General features: G+C 40.8%; 2 protein-coding genes across 6 annotated transcripts in view; one reads left to right on the forward strand and one right to left on the reverse strand.

The window, feature by feature from the left end:
* Positions 1 to 86: 86 nt before the first annotated feature.
* On the reverse strand, positions 87 to 7,219 carry ttll3 (tubulin tyrosine ligase-like family, member 3). 3 transcript variants are annotated; one of them, XM_030134629.1, is made up of 13 exons: positions 6,706 to 7,218; positions 6,073 to 6,123; positions 5,887 to 6,002; positions 5,618 to 5,786; positions 5,215 to 5,270; positions 4,931 to 5,059; positions 4,287 to 4,401; positions 4,016 to 4,132; positions 3,746 to 3,920; positions 2,600 to 2,748; positions 2,217 to 2,460; positions 1,683 to 2,118; positions 87 to 1,164 (listed from the first exon to the last, which is right to left on the reverse strand). In XM_030134629.1, the coding sequence occupies exons 1-13, from the start codon at positions 6,806 to 6,808 to the stop codon at positions 388 to 390; spliced, it is 2,637 nt and encodes an 878-aa protein (XP_029990489.1). In that variant the 5' UTR covers positions 6,809 to 7,218; the 3' UTR covers positions 87 to 387. The 3 variants fall into 3 exon arrangements, with proteins under 3 accessions (XP_029990489.1, XP_029990490.1, XP_029990491.1); XM_030134630.1 differs by lacking the exon at positions 6,073 to 6,123 and having other exon boundaries at positions 6,706 to 7,219; XM_030134631.1 differs by lacking the exons at positions 5,887 to 6,002; positions 6,073 to 6,123; positions 6,706 to 7,218 and having other exon boundaries at positions 5,215 to 5,292; positions 5,324 to 5,736.
* Positions 7,220 to 7,863: 644 nt separating this feature from the next.
* The window catches only part of slc4a8 (solute carrier family 4 member 8), a 47,836-nt gene continuing 43,554 nt past the window's right edge, over positions 7,864 to 12,145 (forward strand). Inside the window, exon 1 of one of the 3 annotated variants that reach the window (XM_030134625.1) lies at positions 7,864 to 8,423. In XM_030134625.1, coding sequence (XP_029990485.1) covers positions 8,385 to 8,423 — 39 coding nt within the window. In that variant the 5' untranslated portion in view covers positions 7,864 to 8,384. The remainder of the gene's footprint in view (positions 8,424 to 12,145) is intronic. The other 2 variants (XM_030134627.1, XM_030134626.1) reach the window with 2 other exon arrangements.

The raw sequence follows: 12,145 nt of genomic DNA on the forward strand, positions 1-12,145 counted from the left end.
ACAGTTATTTACCTCTTTTTGCTATTGCTTCATTAAATTCATTGCTATTATCTAAAATGTAATCAGAGGATATAGATGCCCTCTTATTAATTCAACATGTGTTTGGACCATTTAATATACATGCACCCCAACTTTTTTTCCCTAAATCATCTCCAGTGATTTATTTGCAGCAAGAAGTGTTTGATTTGCAGTATTATTTATACTGTGAGCCATTACAGTCTGAACCATGTTATAGTCATCCCAAAATGTCAACACATTTGGACTTATAATATTTAACCTCCACTATATGGGACCGTGATGTGTTTTATTAATCCAAGCTTAATAAAAAATGTAAAAAAAAAATACAGTGTGTACAGATTATCTTTCCTTTCTTGTAACACAGATACACTAGTGTTTTGGTTCAACTCTGCAGTCAACTTTACTTTTGGCTGTGCTTTGTCGATATGGAAGGACAAATAACCAATTCCTGTGGTAGCTGGAGAGAGAGGAAAGATTTGGATTGTGACGGGGTGCGGTACCCGCCACAATGTTTGGCCTCAGACTAAAAACCTCCAGTGAAGGAAGCGGACCCTGGAGTGAAGGAAATACTCGAGCAGAGGTCTTGTGCTGGGGTTCAGAAGCTGAATGTGGAAGGAAGGATTTGGAAATGTGAGATCCATGGCTTGGTTTTGACTTGGCTTTACCGTCTGACATGCTGTTTGGGAGGCCCAGAGAAAAGGAGATGCTTCGGGGTACAACAGTTGCCCCATTGCTACTTAGGCTTAACCCCAAACGCCGTGCTTTTCTCTGAGGTTCAGTGTGTATCACCGAGGGTTGTTCAGGTATCAGACTGTGACGGGGCCTGCAGACACAGGAGCTCATCTGAAACCCTGCCCTCCCCTCAGGCTCCCTCTTAGGAGATGTCGATTTCAGCTGCCTCTTTTTCTCTCCGATAGCTCTGTTCTCCTTATCTGAATGCCGATTAGCTGACCGTGAGTAGGCCTTCTGACCTGATGGTTTACGAGTTGCTTCCAGCTCTTCTGTAGATGACTGGTCTGAGGAGAACTGGATGGTGAGAGGTAGACTGGAAATGAAAGACTGTTTGAGTAGAGGTCTAGATCGCCTTATAGGAGCCCCTTCTACCAGCAGGTTCACCCCCACATACTGAGGAACTTCAACTGCAGCCTGTAATGTGAAAAATAAGCAAACAATGCATTTGGCAGATATTAAGATCTGTTTAGAATCAAATATTTGAATGATCACCTTTGCAAAGATGTGACTCATCTACTTCCACAATTTTTTTCAGGTATAAATATGTATACCTACCCTACCTGTACATCAGGAGTTACCTTGCACTAGTATTTCTTACTCTTTTCCAACTTCCATATTGCTTTCTTTATAGGAGATTCTACCTCGATCGATGTGGTCTAGATGTACAGTATGGTTATACAGAAAGCACCTAAAAATGTCTGTAAAAATGTCTGTTTTTGGCAAAGTTTTACATTGATGTACATATTTATATAATGCATCTCATCTTGTAAACTTAAACTTCTATATAAATTGTGTATTAACATCCATTTGATGTCTATTTATGTGCTGTATCTTTGTATTATGTGTATGTGCAAATTTGCAAACATAGTATCTATTATTCATTCACCTGTAAATAAATTCCTTTCCCCACTAGGTTGTAAAGATTTTCGCACCTGTTTGTAGATAAGCTCAAAGCCTCCTGTGTAAGCATTAGGATCAGCCCGCCGGTCCAGCACTACTCTCAGTGTATCCAGCTGCACAGCAGGGCAGAGTCGAGCGGTCACAGTGCTGGAACAGGCCATTGTTGGACTGGCATTGATCTCTAGAAGCCAAGGCCTCAGGTCTCTGCCCAGCATAAAGTCTGCCCCATAAAGCTCAAAGCTGGCCTTACGGGGCTCCACCAGGTCCTGTGCTGTCTGCAGGGCACGGACCACCGCTTGCTGCATGCCAGGGACCACTACAGACTCCCAGTCTCCTTCACGGCCCTGGCGTTGCAGAAAAGACCTAAACTGAGAGCAAGACCACATGTTGTCCTCAGGCACCTCTGGATGGCGATCACGAGATGGCTGGAAGTGTTTCTGGATAGAGTTGTTGCACAGGTGGACTGAGCTGAGGCATGCAACAAACAAGATAAGGTCAGTATTAAATCACTGAAGGTATTTGCTTTTTTTTCCTGGTCATTTGACCCCTTTTCCCATCTGTCTGACCTGTCCAGGATTTTTGTTGAGTATGGCTGAGTGGAGAACCGCAGGTAACACTCTCTATAGAACCAGACTGTAAGAGGATTCCAGTCGGTGACGAGGAACCACTGACGAAGGTCAAACTTGGTGCCATGGATCAGCAGAGGTCGTTCAAGGTATTTCTGAACCACCCACTTACTCTCCTTCATCAGTGCTCTGTCATTGTCCACAAGTGCCAAAATCTCATCCAGTCGATTCATGCATATAATTCCTAGATGTTAATAGTTAATGTGGAAAAAGCAGACAATTAAGACTCAACAAAATAATTTTGATTCTCATTACACACTCTAAATGAACAGTTTATAATGCAATCATAATATAGTGAATCCTTATGTGACTGTAAACCTCACCTCGGCCTCTTGACATGGCCCCTGGTTTGATGATCCAGATGTTATTTACTCCGTCTGTGTCTAGTTGAGGACATGCCTCCTGCAATCTTGTTAGCATGTCCTGGCATCGATCCACATAAGCACTGCCACCCCTGATCAACGCACCCTCACTACACACAAACAGGGATGTATTCCAGATGAGGAATGGCAGTTATCAGCCCAATGGAAACACATAAATAGGAATTTATGTCCTGTTGGTTTCAATTTGCAGTAATTCCTTATGTGCAGAGCAAATGCCAATAGTAAACACTGCACCATTATTCTCTATTAGCAAAACACAGAACAGTAGCTGCATCAGTGTCTAGTGCACTGCCTGGCAAAAATAAAGTCCTCACCAAGATTTAACTCAGCAAGTAGGTAAGATCAGTGCAGCAAAATCTGTTTCATCTATAAGTTATTTAACTCTTACTGATGCAGTAAGGAGGAGCTTCTCATTTCTTAAACAACCATCAGTTTGACGGAGAGAATAAAGATTAGAACGTGTTTCAATACAAAAAGTCATGTGGTCTGATGAGTCCAGATTGACCACGTTCCAGGGTGATGGATGGAGAGGAGAGGAGAGGAGAGGAGAGGAGAGGAGAGGAGAGGAGAGGAGAGGAGAGGAGAGGAGAGAAGAGAAGAGAAGAGAAGAGAAGAGAAGAGAAGAGAAGAGAAGAGAAGAGAAGAGAAGAGAAGAGAAGAGAAGAGAAGAGAAGAGAAGAGAAGAGAAGAGAAGAGAAGTGGATGAAATGATTACCCATCATGCCTACTGCCTACAGTACCAGCCTTATGATTTGGGGTTGGATCAGTAGGTAAGGTCTAGGTTCAGCAATATTATGCGTTCAAAAAATTGTGGAAATAAACGTTGTGCAATTTCATAAGCTTATTGAAACAATGCCACCGCAACTGCCTTCTGTAATCAAAGCTAAAGGCTAAATATGGCTATGAATAAATCTTTGAGTATTTGAACTGTGTACATATCCAAATGGTGCAGTTTTGAGTCTATAATGTGGTGTTAGGTATGAGACTTCAAAGTGTATGAATAATGATGTATGTCCTAAATAAATGTAGTGATGGATAATAAGGCCATTCTCCCACACTCAGGAAGCTGTAGGAAATGATACTCACTGCACAACCATGTAGTATTCTGGCAGAAACTCTGCCCACTGTTGTTCCTCCACAGAAGGGGATGTTTCCAAATCAATATCACCATGCTCCAAGATGGTGAGAAATTCTTGGCACACATGTAAAGCTGTGTCAATCATCCCTGGACCCACAATTTGATGCTCTACATTTTCCAACTCTGTCAAAAGAAGTTTTTGTTTTTTTTTACAATTATTATTTTCTCATTGTGTCACCCTTCACATTATGACTAATAGTGGGTTGAAATATCATTACCCTCGGACACACTATTTTTGGCTTTTTCCTCTTCATCCTTAGCTCTGTCTTTCCTCTGTCTACTTGTTTCGACCACATGCTGCAGCAGGCTGGTGCATGCTGTTCTCCTGAAGTCCTCTGCAGAGGAAGACAACAGGAGAGGAGACGTAAAGGGCAGGGAGTTTAGTTTAGTTTAGTTTTGTTTATGTTCAGGTTTACATTTGCAATGTCAAGTCTTCCCTTTTTTTGATAGAACATTGTAGCTATCTGTTAACGGAGTCATGCAGCAGACCTATGAATGCATGCTTTTCATCCTCTGCCCCGAGTCTGTAGCATCTTGGGAAGAACGTGTCGGGATCTGCTGAATCAAACCACTGAAGATTACGCAAATTCACACAGAGTCCAACCTGCAAGAAGGAAATGTCATTCAGTCTGCAAAAAACTAATGGTTAGAATTGATTAACCTGCATTTTGCTAAGAAAGAGCTTGTAAATTTTAAAAGTAAATAACACTGCACTACAATTTCTTTAATAATTTAATAACTGCTTCAGACATTAAATGTGCTAAATCGCACAAAGCTTAATAAGATGAATCAGAAAACAAATTACAAAAGTGCTGGGTAGCTCATGTTTTCAATATGATGGTGTGTTATTACACATGTTGGTTTACGAACATTTATACAATGAATTTATAAAAGTTCCACTAGAAAGAACCTGAAAAGTGAATGTATTGTAATGTGCAGATACTGTTTTGAGGTAGATCTGGTAGCTCTGAGACAAACACTCCTTTTGAATAATTTCACATTTTGGCCCAAGACTGTATCTTAGAAATTACAACCAACTAGCACTTTTGACTTAATTTTTCTATAGTGGCTCAAATTTGGTCAAGTTTAACTACTTTTATTCTGGACACATTTTACTTGTAGAGCTGTGTAACCTTAGTGGTAAATGTTCCAGCATTAGCGTAGTGATTGGTCATTTGTTCTTTCCGTAGAGACTGACAGTCGATGAGATCCCGTCGTGTCGTCCAGTAGAAGTACGTTGTTTCATTTCGTACAAGGCGAGACTGGAAAAGGACGGATATAGGTAAAATTACAGTGAGTCTGAAAGTAAAGTACTGTGAAAAAACACACATGCTAATGGTACAAGGCTGGAATGACAGAAGCACACAAAGAAAGATGTCAGTGTCAGGTTGGTCAGTTCACTTGAATGCTATCTTACCATGAGGTCATACATGTCATCAAGGTTCTCCTCTTTCTCACCTTCATCCATCCCCTCTGAAAAGAGATAAGAAAAGAAAAGAGGTGTGTGTGTGTGTGTGTGTGTGTGTGTGTGTGTGTGTGTGTACATACAGGCTCTCATGTAAACTGAAGTGTGTAAAAGAGAGCAGGGGTCTATGTTATGATGTAGCTTGTTCCTTGTAATGTAGAGCATGATGTATCATTCATTAGGTGGGATAATGAGGGGTAATGGGGTAAGGGTAATAGTGTAATTAGTGCTCCAGTTACAAACAGGCTAAACCCTCTGCACTGGAACTGTCACTGGATGGACTAACCAGTTTGCTGTTATCTTTTTAAAATGTTTTTCTTAACTAATTTTCTAATTCATCAAATTCTTGCCTCACCAGTGATATCAGGACAAACATCACCATCATCGCCATCATCCTCCTCATCCCCATGACCATGAGGTGCTCTCTGTACCAGAGGGGGTAAACGACGTTCCACCCACCCTCTGGCCCATAAGGCAGCACGGATCACAGGATAAGGTCCCTGCACTGAAAACACTTTCCGCAACTGAGAAAAAAGAAAAAAAAGCATATAGCAAGAGATGTAAATCTACGCTGAAGGGGACAGGCTATGAATGTGTCATTGTGATAGCGAGATCAGTGATCACCTTAAGGGCTTTCTCCACCAGTGATTTAGCTCTTTTTATCCTGTCTGGCTTGATTGCCGGGAGACTTGGCACAGTACGACGTAGCCTTCCTTCTGCTGGGGCCACTGAGTGTAATACTGAGGAAAAAATACAAGTATTAGTGAATGGATGTGCATGGAAGGAATTTGTATGGCCACTTATTCTTACCTGGCATTGGCTGCATTTTCCTCACACAGGTGTCATAACGTATATGGCAATCTGTAGATAGATAGATGGATAGATAGATAGATAGATAGATAGATAGATAGATAGATAGATAGATAGATAGATAGATAGATAGATAGATAGATAGATAGATAGATAGATAGATAGATAGATAGATAGATAGATAGCATCAACCAACAGACCATCAGTGTATATGAATATTTTCCTCTTCAGTTGACGTATAAAACATTACTATAAATAGTGTGACACGTGGCTCCTACTATATCTGTGTAGCTACTGAAGAAGGATGTAAATTGGGTCAAGCAGGCATAAATCTGAACAGAGCTGACTGAGACTGTCAGAGCTTCCCACTGACATGCCCATGCGCAAGACACACGCTCACCAAAGGTGGAAACTTATATATATATATATATATCACAGTACATGGAGAAAGAAATGTGGAAAATCTTTAGGAACATGCAGATATTTACTGTATGTTTAGTTTAAGCACAATAAATGACTGTGGCTTCCCTTATCAAATCCCTGTTCGCCGACTTTGATCGACTAATGTACATAAAAAATGTCAATATCAAACAAATACTGCACAAGTATAGCAATAGAAATTAATATACAGACCTAATGTTGTCACGTCCCCAGTGACTCGACCCCTCTGTCCATAGACTCGCTCAGACCGGCTTCCTTCATGCTCCCGCTGGCAGTTCCCATGACAACCATGCATGCTCCCGCAGAATGTTTACAGTCACCATAGCAACCGTACCCAAGAGAAACTGGACGCCATGCAGGTCGCTGAAAAATCTACCGCCTTAGTAGCCATGCGTTGTAGAAAGTGGATCACTTATCCGACGCTATCAGTTGCAGTGTAGTTTACATGCGCAAGAACAATTCAAGCAACGAACAGCGATACTCCGTTTGTGTTGACATATCTTGCAATCTGAACTCGTGCTCAGTAAGATTATAGTGACCAGTTACCTGAAGATGGTCCCTCTAGTGGACTAAATCCAATGGAGTGCTTGATAAAACGCCAACCAGACAGTTTGATCATTAATTTTAAGGGTTCAGGCTGAGGTCAGAGTGAGGGGAGACTTTACTACTGCTCATTTATTCCTGATATTTTATTTCTTACACACACACCGCTGGAATTTAAGACTTGAATCTCTATTTATCATGTAGACTACCTCTGCAGTTTGTGTGAAGTGTTCAGACGTGTCCTCTGGAGCGCCTGTTCAAAAGGTTTGGTGAAGTACTGGAGGCTTCCACTAGGGGGCATCCAAAGCTTTCCATTATTTGGCAGAAGCAGTCGGATGTAAAGTGTCTTTCTCAGACTCTCCTTAACCTTACTTGGTCACTTTTTCCTGTGTTTTGTTGCACCTAAAGACTGGTTTGAGCAGTCATATGGTCAGCTACAGGATGGTTGCAGGTTTTTAAAAATCTTACTTGCATTTTCAACCTATGGAATGTAGCCTACCTATATGATACAAGTTACAATATCAAAAGTATATTTTTATATCAGTGGCTGCATTTATTTATGATAACTACAAGTAGACCGTGTTTTGCCGCAAAGTTTGTCAGTCATGGAGGATGGGGGAGAAATGTCTCCTCAGGGGATGAGTTTTGTAGGTTAATTGCGTCAGTCGATCGATTCGTTTTTCGACATTGACTATTTTGTTTAAAGGAAAGCAGGCGTAAACAGAAGTAAATAAAGTGAACATAAAATACTCTAGAACAATGCTTGTCTGATTTGCCCTCTATAATTTAAATATTTCTGATTGCAGTTGCCGATGGAAATATATAATTGGCCAGAAAAAAAGAAGAAAAATAGTCGAACCATTCAATGTGCACTGAGGTCACAGTCCTGCACAGCGTGGGCAGGTGTCCAACAGGATATTTTGTGGACTGAAGTATCTGTATAAGCTTATAATAGGCGAGACTTGTCTTTATTGAATGTAGCAGCATTGCGTCGCAGCCCGTTGTGCGCCTCTGCGCTCTGATTGGCTGGAGCTGAAGCGATGCTCTGCATCCTGCTTCCACAGCCAGGACAGGGGGACGGAAAACTGGGAGCGCGGCCGGAAAATCATCATCAGCACAGGGACCAAATCATCCCGTTCACCATTTTTCTCACCTGGAGAGAATGTTTACACTCAACATGCCTGCAGAGACACAGGTAGCCGCCGCTGTCCACTCGTGACTGCTTGTGCAGATCGTCCTCATTCAGCGCTGAAAGGCTGATTAACACTGCGAGAGTCTCACCTTTATACTCCGTGGACACTGAGCAGGTTCACCCAAAGCCCACCACCATGCCCGTCAACGACCCAGAGAGTATACTGAGCTACCAGGTAAAGATCCGTTTGTCTCTGTAATGCACAGCACGTTTCCTTGACAGTAGCCTATGGGGAGGCACCAGCAGGATGGACATGAGCCCCAACAACTGTAGACCTCAGTTCAGTGTTCTGCTCTGACTCCAACTCACAACTTGGATCTGCTTACCAAATATGTGCGAGTATTTAATGTCAGAAACGACCCCTGGCTGGTTGATTTGATGTTTTCCTACTAAGTGCATGTATGTTTACCCCGCAGTTCAAGCTTGATACAGATGTCAGTAAGTCCAGACCAGCTTATGAAGAAGTCTGTGCATTTTCTGTTGAAGAGGAGTCAGTAAATGCTGAGTTTAATGTGTCGACCAGCGGGATGATGTTTTATGCGGAGGATGTTGGTAATGTTATTGTTAGATACTAACACGTGCAGTGGACCAATCATTGCAGTGCGCTGAGAAATATTTGAGGATGTTATTGAGACTGATCAAGCACATGCAGGTATGTAAAGCCCACAGATTACAGAGGAGATGCCCATGCAGAAAACCACAGCTCATCTGAAACGTCAGCTGCTGGAGCCGCACGTGTAAGAGCAACAACAGGGATAGGACAGTTTGGAGAATTTTTAGCTCAGGAGGCGAGTTATTTTTTTTCCCATTTACCCTCAAATGACCTTGACGCCATCCTTACGCCGTGCACCACGCAGAGCTGAGTGTCTATTTCCACACATGATCATTGGTGGCAGAGGGTCGACACTTTGGAAGATCTGAAGGGGAAAATGGCATGATCCTTAATTTCCTGCTCATGTGTAAGCTATTATCAGAGCCTCAGTCAGCTGATGAGAAATGGAGCTTAAGGGAGATCTAGTGAGGGCGAAAGGACCATTGAACACACCAGTGCTGAGGGATGTTTACTTAGGCTGGAAAGCAGCATTTTGTTAATTAAACCTACCATGGCATGCACAAGCACAGAGGCACTTAATGTGGCCTACACAAACAAAGACATGGTGATTTATATTGACCTCTACTTAGACAGCACATGGAGAATTACTAAAGGTGCCCAAAAAAGTCTCTGAGAGGATTAGACAGTTTGTGACAGAGACACGAAATATCTTTGGCACGATAGAAAAACATTTAAAAGTGAAATACATTGTCTGCAAATGTTTGGTCAAACTGCAAACATAACTGTAATGTAATGTGCCCATGAGTTAATCAGTAACTGACACTCAAGTATATTGAAAATAAAATATAGAGATCGTGCTTTACATAGTTTATTTTACTTATGCTGTATATAATGCAGTTTTTTCTGCAGATGCTATGTTTTTAAAGTAGTGCAATCAAATGGCTTGCATGGAGATGATTATAATTGTAACATACACCTTGTTATGAAGACCGTATTTTTCCTCTCAAAGTAACAGCAAGCTACCTGAGAGTGGGGAGTGATGACACTATTGTACCGTTTCCCCTGAGAGCTTAGAGTCAGAGCCTACAGGTGGATGTAAGGATGGAGCTAGGGCTTTGAAGAGCAATATGTACAGCAACTGCAGCAGCAGAAAGCTACTGCATAGTGTTCACACAAACAGTAAGATAGTAGCTCACAGGCATCACAGTCTTTATGAGAAATGTCAAAAAGGCTCCGAAGTACAATAACTTCAATAATATTGTTGTCACTTTTCATTTTTACCAAAGCTGGCTGAGAAAATGCTGTAAAATACTATCTTCTTTTCGCTCCACTATATATTAAAATTTAGTGTTTAAAGAATGTGAAACCCATTCTTGCCCACATTTTTTTTTTGTTTTACTGATTTGCTCCAAAATGTAAGTTTCTTGTCCTCAGCCCTTGCCCTACCCCCATACCAAGTTTCATGAAAAAGTGCATAGTAGTTTTTGCATAATCCAGATAAGCAGCAAAAAAGAAATAATGACACCATACTGCATATAGGCATACAAGACAAACCCCAAACAAATACATTTGTGATTAAATACTTCTAATCACAGTTGTTATAAGCACACATGTTCATTATTCAAAGACTCTATAAGAACTGATTCAGCTTCTTTAATGTAAGTAAACATAAAAACTGTAAGCAACTTTTCTACTGACTGTTAAATGAGCAAAGACTATTACATAATTATCACTTAGGATAAAAACAAAACAACCTTATGAATTAAAGAACATTTAGTCAGCTGCAAAGTAAAAATCAGTTAGAAATGTAAAAACAATGAACAGCACTCAAGAGTATGATGCCTTTTTCTGTGTTGTGCAGTTTTGGAAACACAAAGGCCTCTGCTCTGTGCTGTTGTCCATTTAAGATGAAATGAGTCTTAATGTTGTGAAGGCACACAATGATGCAAAATCAATAGCTACTCTCAAAGGCATCATAACTGAAGCAACAAACCTGTTCTGAAAATGTGAAGAGTTGAAAGCACATATTTCAATGTAGGGAATAAAAGTCAAAAGTTGAAAATGAAATACTCAAATAAAGAAAACATATAAAACTTTACTTAAGGACAGTAACAAAATTGTTGTACTTTTCTTTTTGTCTTTTTTCCTCACTTCTGCAAATGCATCTCTACTATACTGATGCTCCATAACTAACTTGCAAACATTTGATAGAGTTTATTGATTATTGCTCTGATTGACTGTTTGATCATTCCTATTAGCATTCACATACCAATTATCTGACAGTTTTTGTTAACTTATGCAGAATAATTTCTTCATTTTCACTACTGTTGTATGACATACACATGTACCATAGAAAAGTACAGAACTGACAGTTTCAGTGAGATCTCCTCCTGTTGACAACCACACAGAGATCCATGGAAAGTAAGAAGCCAAAGTACAGCAAAACAAGCAAACATAACCACATGAATACAACATATACTGTAGTGTTACTAAACCAGTTTTTCCAGAAATGCATATGTGTAACCTTTTAACTGTTTTTGTCTCAGTTATGTTATAATTTATAGCTTTTCACATCGTAAATGTGTCATTTCAAGGCTGTCACTGTACCCCTTTCCACCCTTAAGCTATTTGGCATCCATCCTAAAAGGTTTCATTTTAATCAGCACGTTAGCCAAGAATCAATTTAGTGACAGAAATCCCAGTTCCATACAGCATCTATGAACACATACCCATTTCTTTGGAGCTTTGGAGTTGTTTTTTTTTTCTACAGAAGGCCATTACATTATCAGTTTCATGTAGCTTTGAAGCACACTCTTAAAAATGAAGGGGTCACAGGGGTTTACAGTCACTCCCACTCAGTATGATAAAGAGTGAGATGAGTACTTTAGAGATAGCTGGCTACTGTCACATCCACTCATTTACCTTTCTCATCACTCCTCACTCCACTTGCCTGCCACTCATCTGCATCACACTCCTGTCCTCAATCACCTCAGACTATTTAAGTTCACTCTTCCCTGCACTCTTTGTTGGTTTGTTTCTCTTGACTTCACCAACACGTTTCGTCTGTGCCTCCCCCTATTGCCTTATTCCCGGTCAGCCAGGTACTCACCTGGAACACCCTATGGTTGTAAGACTCTTATTTTGTGTTTTGCGTGTCCCTACACGCTTCCTTTGTCTTAGTCAGCAACTTCTTTGTGGTAATTATATTGTTGGACTTTGCGTGTCTTGCCACGCTCCCTGTGTTTGTGTTTTTGCCTTAGAGCTCAATAAAGAGCCTTTTTCTGTTACACCATCGAGTCTGTTTGTGGATCCTTATTCCCCATGACAGCTTCATGTCAGTGTTT

Source organism: Sphaeramia orbicularis, chromosome 5, assembly GCF_902148855.1.
Source record: "Sphaeramia orbicularis chromosome 5, fSphaOr1.1, whole genome shotgun sequence".
Lineage (NCBI taxonomy): Eukaryota > Metazoa > Chordata > Actinopteri > Kurtiformes > Apogonidae > Sphaeramia > Sphaeramia orbicularis.

Bases quoted from the DNA above. Each gene is read 5' to 3' on its own strand.
- ttll3 (XM_030134629.1), bottom strand. From the start codon at position 6,808: ATGCATGGTTGTCATGGGAACTGCCAGCGGGAGCATGAAGGAAGCCGG. The intron at 4,402-4,930 runs GTTACACAGCTC...TCCTTCTTGCAG, and splicing joins CTGGAACATTTACCACTAAG to GTTGGACTCTGTGTGAATTT. The intron at 2,749-3,745 runs GTGAGTATCATT...GTTTGTGTGTAG, and splicing joins GAATACTACATGGTTGTGCA to TGAGGGTGCGTTGATCAGGG.